Below are 12,468 nucleotides of genomic sequence, written 5' to 3' on the forward strand. Positions count from 1 at the left end.
AAAGTTCAAAATTCACTTCATTCCCAACCGTTTTTTGCTTGTCTTTGCTTCCAAAGAGAAGGCCCCTCAGACTACTACAGCCACAACTAAAACACTTTTGCACCACTGCAGTCCAACAGAGAAGAGGGACGCTCAACGGCACATTCATTCAAGCAATGGGAAATAAAAAGCCTGCATGTGTTTAAATTAGTTGTGTTTTATTTTAACAATTGAACCTCTCTCCCTGAGGTTCTTAAAAATTCAATAGGTGCAAACTTACTCGCTGCTAAAACATCCTTGTTAGGCCCTTTTTGTGCTAAGCAATGATGGCTGCGTGTGTTTCATTGCAGGTAACTAAGGCTTACAGATGAGGAATGCTAGCAGCAGTCACCATCTTCCTCTTAAAGTGTCCAGTCACTCAAACATGACATCTTGATCTCCAGCCTTGTTGTCATCAATACCCACATCAATGTGTGACTGCGATACCTGTTTGCCATTGACCTTCTGACCTTTTGTGGTAGGGCTGAAATGCAGTGGAAATGTGTGTGGGTTTTTGTTTTTTTGTGATGGAGTTCATTTTCAGGGCAAATAAAGGACTTTGCAATTAAGCAGCAGTTGAGCTGGACACCCCTCATTACATTCTGGCGTACATGCAAATTGCTAACATAAAAACTGAAACAGCAGAATTTGTGAACATTAATAGTCGTGGAATGGCACACTAATTCATTTTGAATGAGCCACACACACACATGGACACTCAAAAAGAAACAAAAAAATTTGAAATCTATTAAGGAAACGTCTGTTCCCAAATTGATACTTTTGTGCCTGGTGGCAAAGTAGCTTTGGTATTTGCTTGTTGCCAACTGATGCAATCATGCAGGTGCCACGTATAAGTGAGCCGGACGGTCATTTAGGTGTTCCCGTGAATGAGTGAGTGTATGTCAGTGAAAATGACAATTTTCACGTTTTTTGCATCGAAGTTCTCTTTCCCGTGCCTAACATTGGGTATACCATTGCATGTTCAACCGACCCCCCTGCACTCATTGAAGTTGATAGAGTCCAATTTAGCTTCATGCCTGGATGACGCTAGGCGTACGAAAGAGGTGGAGCCAGTGAATTAAACGATGGACAGAAAAGCTGAAAAAGCTCGGATACAAAAAATAAAGGCTTTACAGGATGCTGCTGCCAAGTGTGCAAAGCTCAAAAATATGTTTTCAAGAAGACCAACCGAAGCGGAAAATGGTAAAGAACCAGGGTTAGGGGCTGTGGGCACAACATAGGCTAATTAGTATGCCAATATCAGGCTTGGATGCTCTGCTAGCTATTCACCTTGCATTTTAGAAGATAAATATACTGCATATCATTTTAGTTATGGAGAATAATATTAATATTGCAACATAAAACACAATTAAAATGCTACAGTTGCCTGCTAATCATCTTAATTATGTGTTTTATTATATAGTTTTTATTTTTATTATATAAATATATAATATTTTATTTTCTGTTATAGTCACTCATTGTCAGCGCTTAAATAGTGGAGTCAAGTGACATAGCGGTAGGGATAATAGTGATATTCTATTATTCTGTGTGCCTGCCATTTGGCCGGTTGGAGTTGAAACTCCCGGGCTGAAAAATGGTCCCAGCACGCCACTGGACACCCCCTTTGTTAGGGTTTTTCAGATTATCCTTATCGTATGATTATGTTGGAATGCAACCGGTAATAAATAAGATAGCTTGTCCCATCCTACACAAGGTCATAAAACACCCCCTGATATGTTTTGACTAGAGGACAAGGGCTTCCTATTCAGCCTACTCTTACCCCCACTCTGTTTCTCTTAATAAATATGCCCTTGCTGGAGGGAGAGTTTAGACTTCATTCCTTCAATGGGTGAGCTCTCCACCTGCAGGTGTCTAAAAGGACTTACTTGTCTCCCGTGTGGTTCTTGCAAAATAAGTTGGAGTGAGCACAACTCTAACACCCTTGGTAAAACTGTAGAGAACCGCCAGTGTCTTTTAGGAAGCCATCCTTCCTGCTTGCCTGCATTTGGCTCCATAGTTCAAAACGTGACATGTCAACCTGCTCATTTGACTTTTTTGCAAGCAGTCCTGATCTGACACAAGTGATCAGAAAGTGTTGCTGATTTAGAGACCCCAATGTTTCTGATCTTTCAGTCAGTCAACGTTGTTATGAGCTGATTCCACTTTGACTGCTGTCGAGTGAAAAAAATACTTTTACACATTACAGTGGAGCCATGGTGTTCGAACGTCCCAGTTCTCGAACAAATTGGTATTCGAACAAAAAATTCGAGATTTTTTTGCTTCGGGTGTCGGACGAAATTTTGGTTGTCGAACCTCGCGAGATTAGCCGAGGGGACCCGCATGCCAACTGACTCCGTTCGTTATTACATTCTTCATAGAAGGCAGAAACAAGTTACACTTGATCGGTTCTTTGCAAAAAGGAAAGAACACCCAGTGCAAGAGTCTTCCCAACTGAAGAGATTTGCAAGAGAGTTTTTTTGTTTTTTCAAATTAAGAAAGAAAATGTTTTTGCTGCTTTTACTGCACACAAACTTTGATACAGTATGTATACTGTATGTTATGTTGCTGTTTTCTATCACATGATCTTTGAAATGTTGTCTTTCATTGGTAAGAATAAAAAATGTTTTGATATGCTTTTTTTCCCCTCACAATTTAAAAAGATATCTATTACTATTAGAATGAAATACACAAGCGAGTTGCTACAGATATGGCAATGCATTCCCCAGCCTAGCCTACTCTATTAATTCAGTTTATTATTTACATTATTTATTTATACATTACCTACTCACTTATTTATGCAGTTTATGGTGTAAAATAATGAAAAAATGCTTTAAAAAAGCGTTTTTTTAGGAACGGATTAGATTTTCTTCCATTATTTGTAATGGGACAACCTGATTCGGAATTCGAACGATTCACTTCTCGAACAGCCTTCTGGAACGGATTGTGGTTGAAAGCCGAGGCTCCACTGTACTTGGCTTCACTTTAAAACGGAGGTTTAAGTGACCCCAAAGGTGGTCCCTCTTTTTTTGCTCGCTTCCCATCCCGAATAAAATCAAAGTGGTATCAAACGTCTGGACGAAGGTGGCCAAAATGTTATCGCGTTCCCTCAGTCAAAGACTTGCACACGTACAGAGCGTCTCCACGGGAACGCGCTCTTCCAAGGTGCGTAGGGCACGAAGTTGGGGGCCCAGCAGCAGCGGCGGCGGCGGCGGCGGCAGCGTCAGCAGCAGCAGGCAGCCTAGCGAGCGCCCGTAACTTGTTTTGAGCGGCAGCAGCAGAAGGAGGCAGCCTCGCAAGCGCCCGTCGAGCGGCCGTAACTTGTTTTGAGCGGAGATACTGCGTTCACCACATCAAGATTTCTGCGTTCAATAGACTCTCTGGTGGGCTTCCAAAGCCATGATGACCCCGTCAGCCGCGCCCCTGGCGCTGGTTCTTCTGTCTTGCGTTGTATGGATGTTGCACAGCTGCGCAGCTGGTGAGTACATAAAACAAAATGTCCAACTTTGCGATTGCCGTACTCTTATTTATAACTTTGGAAGAACGCATATGGTTCGGATGGTAGTGCGGATCCGCTGCTGGGTTAAAAATTGGACTAACTTAGGAAGCCGGGTGAATTTGTTTCAACTGTGGGTTTTGGTATTTTAGGAGATGTTTTGTACAAAATGGACTGTTCTGCCCTAAAAAGTTCGGTTTGATTTTTTACTAAAATTCGGCCCACTTTTTGACCCGAATTGAGTTGTTTTAAAATTTATGTAACAGTGCTTGTTCTTGTGCACGTAAACTTTGTGTTTTTCCTTGAGTTATCTGATTGCAAAAAGTCTTTTTTTTTTTTTTTACCTGTTTTCATACCTCTTTAACAAGCTGACATTGATTGCGAGACTGTCACGGATCGGATGGAGCAGGGTGACCAAATGCATCTTGGACCAGGATTTATTCGGCAAAACAAATGAATAGACTCGGCAAACTAACATGACTTAACGAAATAATGAAGTGAATTTTGAACTTTATGCGTATCTGTATGTTGCATTAGATGATCCACTAGTAGCAGTAAGACTATCAAACTATCATTTTTGCTGTACAGAGAAGCTTTAGTTTCAGTAATGTATAGGTACTTAGTAGAAGATAGAAGGGCCAGTTGTCCGTGACCAGAGAGAGCTGAAGGGATGACCTTTTAGGGTAAACAAGCAGACTGAGACTCAAACTGCAGCTGTTACCCAAAGCCGTGACATCAGCTTCTTGTCAGGTATAAAAGCTACGGGCCTGACAAAAGAGAGGGGGGGGGGCTTGCTCTAGCTCGGGCTCGCTCGCTCTCGCTCGCTCTCTCTCTTGGGCTTTTTACATCCATGCCTTGGGGCCACTCAACTTTTTGGAAAGACTTCACTCTGACATCGGTTGAATAAAAACTTTTCCCAATCAGCCGTGGGTCCCTGAAGTGCTTATTTGTCTGGAAACAGCCACCGATCACCGAGTGTTTTTTGGAGACCAGCGAAGCAGCAAAAACCATATACCACAATAACATAAGGACTAACCGACAGGGACGCGAAGCAAAGGACGTGAGGACATTAAGACAACAGGAACCAAAAGACAACACCAACACAATGATCCGACGGGGCGTGAGGGGCAGACAGGATTTATATACACGACAGGTAACAAGAGGCAGGTGAGAATAATCAAAGTAATCATGGCCACACAGGAGGGGAGGGGTGAGCAAACAGACAGAAACCAATACAAAAGAGACACATAGTAACACGGCTGGGGACGAGACGTGACAGAGACACAATGGCCCATTCCAACACAACTCCCCCCTGCCTCCCTCCCTCCCCCAAATGGAAATTCTAGAGAAAGAAGTCTGCGAGTAAACAGAGATTATTCTGTAGCAAAGTTACAAGAGGCGTGAATTGTCAACACGTCTTCCTTTGCATAGATTGCCAATGTATCTGTTGGTAATTGATGAAAATGAAAAATAAAAAGTTGGATGTGGAATTTGTTGACTTTGAGCGCCATCCTGTGGGCAGGAGTTGAGTTAAAAAAACGTTTCTCTCTCCGAGTAACAGAATGACAGAAGTGGACTGAACTTCTTCCGTTTTTTGAAATCTGCAACAGTCCTTGTAATTATTCAGCTACGTGAAACTGGTTGATGATTATGGTGAGAAAAAATATGCCATGTTGATTTTTTGTGAATATATTATTTCAGTTTATTTATTTCATATTATTGTCAGTCATGCAGGTGACGCAATTTGGAAAAAACTGAATTCGGTCGACTTCATTCTTGTCTGTTTGCTGAATTTGTCCTCTTCACCTAACGCTAAAAAATGCCCAAGGCAACTTTGCCGTTTCACCAGGATTAAACAATCCTGAGCCAACATGTGACACAAAAAACGGACGGAGACCTCACGGCTCCAACTGCTACAAGAAGATGGAGACCCACAACGGTTGGCTGGGAGCTCGTCACGACTGCGTCTGGGAGGGCGGCAACCTTGTCTCCATCACCTCCGAGGACGAGGAAAAGTTTGTGAAGGAGCAAATGGGCGACAACCCGTTCTGGATCGGACTCTCCAATCTGGTGAGACGAAAGCGCAAGCGGGTGTTGTATGGAGGTAGAGAGGGGTCAAAAGTTTCGTACTTGAAAAATCACCCTTAAATCTCTTTTGGTGCTCAGTACTGTCAGTTGAGGTGAAACCTGAAAATAAATACTTAATTAAAAAAAAAATGACCAAGGCGAAGCAAAACTATTTTCAGCTTGAAAAAACTTTCAAACACGTATTTTTATTTTGAACACTTTGTTTTATTTGTCAAGTTTTAAGCTCAGCACATTTATTTTCAGATTTAAGTTTTATTTTTTCAAGTATGCGTTTTGGTTTTTCTTTTGACCCCAATCAACTAGGGATATCAAATCCTTTCAATCAGGCATACAGTTGGCTCGCTCTTTGGTACGTCATTGACAGCGGGATTGGTTTTGGCAGGACTGCGACAAGAACTGGTGTGAGTTTTTGGAAGCGGGAGAAAAGAGAATGACTTGGTCCAACACCGGTGTGACGCCAACCTACGCTAACTGGACCTCGAGTCAAGATGGAAGGTAGGAAGGTCACCTCTTTGCATCCTGTGTCAGGCGAGATGCACGGGGAGATTTTGGAACCCTTTTCCAAAAACGTGTGAGCATGTGATGAGGTTAAAAAATACTTTTGCTTTCTTTTCATCAGAAAAGAGGGCACAACCTTCTATTAGGACCATTTGTCGGATGTCCATTCATCCATCCATCTTCTTCCGCTTATCCGGGGTCGGGTCGCGGGGGCAGCAGCTTCAAGAGGGACCTCCCCAGGGAGGCGTCCAGGAGGCATCCTGATGAGATGCCCGAGCCACCTCATCTGGCTCCTCTCAACGTGGAGGAGTAGCGACTCTACTCCGAGTCTCTCTCGGATGACCGAGCTTCTCACCCTATCTCTAAGGGAGGGCCCGGACATCCTGCGGAGAAAACTCATTTCGGCCACTTGTATCCGGAATCTCGTTCTTTCGGTCACGACCCATAGCTCGTGACCATAGGTGAGGGTGGGAGCGTAAATCGACCGGTAAATCGAGAGCTTTGCCTTTTGGCTCAGCTCTCTCTTTACCACGACGGACGGGTACAGATTCCGCATTACTGCCGACGCTGCACCGATCCGCCTGTCGATCTCGCGCTCCATCCTCCCCTCACTCGTGAACAAGACCCCAAGATACTTAAACTCCTCCACTTGGGGCAGGATCTCATCCCCGATCCGGAGAGGGCATTCCACCCTTTTCCGATCGAGGACCATGGACTGTGTGTCTCAATTTTCACGACTTCTCCCGACAGCTCCAACATTGAAACTTGCATGTACGTCAACCAAGGTGTGGGCCTCTACAGTCAGCCTGGCAAGTGGAGACGTGGGTCGTGCGGATCCTCATCGGCGCACATGTGTGAGCGGTCACCTGATGGTACGTCTGCACGTCTGTTGTGATGTTGACGCTGAAAGGAGGAAAAATTGCATTCACATTGTTCTCCTGCAGACTGCCTGGACGGATGGCCGTGTTCCTTTAAAGACCGGTTTCAGTTACGATCGAGTGGAGAGTAAGTGGGAGGAACGCTTCTCTCTACACCCACACTGTCTCATGGTGGTTTTCTAATTAGTTTCTTTTGGGTTTCAGCATCCTACTGCGACGCTGGCTACTTCCTGTACAAGGACTCTTGTTATTATTTTGAGGGGAGGGAGAAAACTTGGCAAGCGGCTGGCGATTTCTGCAAGAAGAAGAGAGGTCATCTGGCCAGCGTGCACTCACTGGTTTACGGACAATTTTTGGCTGGTGAGCGCCAAGACAAACTGACCATGCCAGCAATTGACCAGCAATGTTTCACAACAAGTGTTTGTTCTGCTCTCCTCAAGCTCACATGCAACGAGGATGGTATTCTTGGCTGGGACTCAAGAACAACAATGGCAAATTTGAGTGGCGCGATGAATCATCGACAGTAAGTGACATGTGTTCAACGAAGGTCTAAAAGTTGTCACTTCGCCATCATGAAGTTGTCATGTTAGAAGGATAAAGTTAAAAAGTGTAGTTTCAGCAGAATAGAGTTGTATTGAATTAGGAGGAAAAATTTGACAAGAATGCTCTCCCTGTCAAATATATTTGAATTTGACCTGCCTTGACTCATGTTACAAGACAAACATGTTTTTACATTTTATGAGGATTCAAATTATAATATACAAGGAAAAAAAATGAAGTGATCAGTAAAATAAAAGGGCACCATTCATTTTACAAGGGGGTTGGAATATCGCAACAATTCTTATTGTGAGAGAGAGGTTATGAAACTGAATTTGAGAGATTTTAATCAATAAAGTGATTTTGAAGGAATTTGCTGGGAAGCCTTCTGAGCAATGGCAACACCTAACACGCTCAAGTCACGTTCGCTGTGTCCTCCTGTCACGGAACAGAGACAGGGCGACCAAGTGCAGCACGATCCTTCATTGAAAAAATGGGAAAAGGGGAAGTGGAACGCTGGACTTGCGGTCTGGCAAGCGTGGCTGAGCAGTAGAGGACAGCGCGTAGTCGTAGGCGGCGATCAGAAGCGTGGTCAAAGGACGAGCAAGTAGTTGGGGCAGGCGGCGATCAAAGCGTGGTCAGTCAGTTTATGGAAGCAGTTGGCAACAGAGATCGTTCAAGGGACAAATAGGCAGTGGTGTCACGGGCAGCGTAAGTAGACGAACTGACAACCACTGGCAGAATACACAGAGGTTAAGTAGGGGACCTAACGAGCTGTAGCAGGTGCTGGCAATTCCTTGATTGGGGCTTGACTGGAAGTCAGGTGACGCAAGAACGTGACACCACAGCAGGTTGACGTCTTGTGGGATGATCCAAAAGGACCAGGTGGCTGCTCCAAAATCAGTGATAATGGTCGTGTTTACATGGAGCCTTGCACTGACCTTCGTCCATCCATCAAAAAGGTCAGAAAGTCACAACCTCTCATTTGCCCTTTGTCTTCTCGTTGCTCTCTCATATTTGATCCCTCTCACGTCCTTACAGGCAAGGCCGGAGATTCTCTTCCACTTCTTCCGGCGCCGACATCAGCATCAGGTGGACGTCCCACCCTGCAGCCCACATGCAAAACCTTATTTGCCCTCAAGTGACTCGAGTCTTGCTTACAGGCAAGAGTGCAAAGTGCGGCTGGTGGCGAGAAAACCCCCGGCAACGACTTGGAGTTATTAATTGTATTACTGAATAAACGTAACTCATTACAGTTAAAAAACACAACACAATACATGCGCGTTTTCGCCTTTAACCTCAATAAATTTGAACTACAAACCGGATTCGGTTGTAGTTGGGAAATTGTGTAAAATGTAAATAAAACTAAAATACGATTTGAAAATCCTTCTCAACCCATATTCAATTGAATACACTACAAAGACAACATATTTAATGTTCAAACTGATAAACTTAATTGTTTTTTGCCAAATAATAATTAACTTCGAATTTCATGGCTGCAACACATCCAGTAAAAGTTGGCAAAAGTGGCAAAAAATACTGAGAAAGCTTAGAAAAGCTCATCAAACACCTATTTGGAACATCTCACATGTGATCAGGCTAATTGGGTACCATGATTGGGTATAAAAGGAGCCTCCCCAAACATGCTCAGTCATTCACAAACAAGGATGAGGCGAGGTTCACCACTTTGTCCACAACTGCGTGAGAAAATAGTTGAAAAGTTTAAGAACAACATTTCTCAGAGCAAAATTGCAAGGAATTTAGGGTTTTCAACATCTACAGGCCATAATATCATCAAAAGGTTCCGAGAATCTGGTGAAATCACTGCACGTAAGCGCCAAGGCCGAAAACCAAGACTGAATGACCGTGACCTTCAATCCCTCAGACGGCATTGCCTTAAAAACCGACATGAGTGTGTAAAGGATATCACCAAATGGGCTCAGGAGAACTTCAGAAAACCACTGTCAGTAAATTGTCTTGTCTTGTCTCCCACTTCAAAAAACTGACACCAGGTCTCATCGTAGTTCTGGAGAGTCCAAACCTGTCGTCAATGGCGTAGCAATAGCAAGCCAACAGCTTCTTGCTTGCGCTTCCGTCTCACCAGATTGGAGAGTCCGACCCAGAACGCCTTGTTGCCCATTTGCTCCGTAACGAGCTCCCAGCCAACCGTTAGTGGTCTCCATCTTCTTGTAGCAGTTGGAGCAGAAGCGGCGCCACCCTTTGGTCCATTCACATGTCTGAACGACTGAGGACACATTTTGGGATTATTCTGATGTAACAGCGCCATGTTTTTTGTATTCTTCAGCATTTGGTGAAATTAGGATATGCGACAAACAAGCAGACTACGCCTTCATTCAGTTTCAGCCAATTGCGTCGCCTGCATCAACACTGACATCAGACAAAAAAAAAACTAACAATCGCCACTTTGGTCATCTGATCTGATGACACACATTGGTCAGAATCAACAGAGCACCTTGTATTACCTCTTCTCTTGCAGACGTAGCCGCGCGTCTTCTTGCAATCGCCAACTTCCCGGCCACCCTTGCCACTGAGTAAGGAGTTGCAGCGTCGGCCAGAGGGGTCACCAGGGTTACCTGGAAGGAAACCACAGATGCTCAGCGCTCCTCCGTTCCTCCACAGTGTGGATGTCAAAGTCAAACACACCGAGGGCCAAAAAAACAAATTTGCTACAAGCCGAGGGCCGGACTGGTTCAATGTTTATTAAAACATATTGAAATGATTGCACATAGCCTATTGAACCAAGACCTAACACAGTGTACATTATTTAATGATTAAATGAATATGGCAATATTTTGTTATGGTTCTGTCAGTAACTTCAAGGGAAAACATTTTCAACAGCCAAACAGCAAAAAATTAAATTGTTTTTAAAAACAAAATATGTTTCTTAATATCAAGATAAATGCATAAATAAAAGTGCATGCATTATCAACTGATATGGGCTTTGTTGTGGTAATTCTTAGGATAGAGCCGAGGTGTCGGTCCGTTAACCTAGATCGGTGACGGGCTTTGTTGACGTTCATGTGGCTGAACGTCTTCTCACACACGTAGGTCGAGCCAAATTGTCCACTCTTTTTTTAACATTCGGCACTCAGTGTCCACCTTTCTTTTCTTCGGGCCACCAATGGAAGGATTCCAGGGGAAGGTTTGTGGGTGGCAATAGCGTAAAACTGTATCTGAAAGCTCAGCGCGCGAATTACAAGAATGTGGAGTGCGCCGCGTCCTTACTACTGAGTACGCACACGGACTTGTGAGCGTGCACCGAGCTTTCTGACACGGCTCCCGGGAGTAAATGTGCGGGCGGGCGCTTCCCCATCTACTGGGGAAACATAGTAATTGCAGGGAAAATGACCCCCCCCCCCAAAATTAATAATACAATTTATTCAGGTGTGGCGGGCCGGATTAAACGGCCCCGTGGGCCGGATGTGGCCCGCGGGCCGTAGTTTGCCCATTTCTGTTTTGAAAAGAGCTAGGCCCTAGCGCTTTTCAAAATAATCAACATTAGCCCAAATCAGGACACACTAAACTACAGGACACACGATTACTCTTTTGGTCTACATAGCTGGGAGAGGGGCAAGATGGCATCCAGGGCACACGAAAAATTCTAATTAATGTCCCAAATGTTTGTCAAAACGTAACCTCAGCTCAAGGATTGCTCACAGAACTCAAGCGCGACTTCCAAAAGAGGTTTAAATTTAAATACAACTGATGCAGTTTGTTCAAAACTCGCTGTACCGTACAGCCAGGACTGACCATAGGGAGAACCGGGTGAATTCCCGAAGCCCCGGTCTAGGATTGGCCTGCTGGCCTGCGTCTCTTTTTTTTTTTTTTTTTTAAAGTCTGCTGGTGCGGTGGGACAGGCCAGGCCAGGCCAGGAGCATGTGAGGAGGGAAAGACAATTGGTTTAAATCAATTAACACCCGCCCCCACAATCCGTATCAACCACACAGAGCGCGTGTGGAGGAAGGGGTGTGTTACGTATGTCAGGTGCCGGTGTTTTGCTGTGGTGTGTTTAGCTTGTGAGCGGTGCAAGTGAGGATAATGGACTTCGAACGTGGTAAAAAGAAGAGGAAAGTCGGTGCGGAGAGGGACAAAAAAAGAAAGGTCGCTGGAGGAGAACGCAGCTAAACGCAGAAAAGTTATGGATTTATTCAGCCCCCCCACACGGTGCCATTAAAAACTGTGTGCCCGCACGTGTATGCATGCCAGTTTGCATGTGTTGTGTGCATATGTGCCGCTGCCATGTAATAAGGCTGTCCCTCTGCTGATTTATTGTTAGATTTAGTTCTAGTTGATTTTGTAGTTGAAGAGTCATTTGTTATGCTTTCTTACATGCACATTCCTCTAAACCAGGGGTGTCAAACTCGTTTTTTTCACAGGCCGCATTGTAGTCAAAACTTCTTTCGGAGGGCCATTATGACTGTCAACCCAAATAAATGTATGAGCACCTCATATTACATACAGTTAAAGCTACAAAACAAACTGATAAATAACTCATTTTTAAATTAGACGAGTAAAAACTGGTCAAATATTAAAAAAAAAAAGATCTCATTAAAAGTGAAGACAATTTGCAATTGTAGTAATGACACACGAATTTGATGCACAATTTGTCTTTGAGGGCCACATAAAATGATGTGGTTTCCTATGCAAAAGTGGAAATATTGCCAGTTTTGGTGCTTCAGACAGTAAGCCCAGTACTAGCTCGGAGCAGCTGACTGGTAAAGAACAGACAGTCATCTATCAATGCATGGGATTGAATAGGCTATGACTATGAATGAAACATTTGGAAAAAAAGCATATATATAACCATATCATTCTTTTGATATTGATTAAATGTGTTATTGTCAATAACATAATTATTATGCTGGTTGTTCTGACACTCACAGCAGATGCAGAGTATACTGGCAAGACAAGTTCGGGGAGCAGTGCAAGGGAAAC

General features: G+C 44.0%; 1 protein-coding gene across 1 annotated transcript; it reads left to right on the forward strand.

The window, feature by feature from the left end:
• Positions 1-3,217: 3,217 nt before the first annotated feature.
• LOC148380405 (snaclec coagulation factor IX-binding protein subunit A-like) lies at positions 3,218-10,374 on the forward strand. Its single transcript, XM_088365393.1, has 9 exons — positions 3,218-3,493; positions 5,361-5,581; positions 5,982-6,094; positions 6,848-6,969; positions 7,042-7,102; positions 7,180-7,335; positions 7,416-8,474; positions 8,554-8,604; positions 10,010-10,374. The coding sequence occupies exons 1-6, from the start codon at positions 3,415-3,417 to the stop codon at positions 7,232-7,234; spliced, it is 651 nt and encodes a 216-aa protein (XP_088221519.1). The 5' UTR covers positions 3,218-3,414; the 3' UTR covers positions 7,235-7,335; positions 7,416-8,474; positions 8,554-8,604; positions 10,010-10,374.
• Positions 10,375-12,468: the final 2,094 nt, after the last annotated feature.

The sequence above is a fragment of the Syngnathus floridae genome, chromosome 21, assembly GCF_059516105.1.
Source record: "Syngnathus floridae isolate MCC-2025c chromosome 21, RoL_Sflo_1.0, whole genome shotgun sequence".
NCBI lineage: Eukaryota > Metazoa > Chordata > Actinopteri > Syngnathiformes > Syngnathidae > Syngnathus > Syngnathus floridae.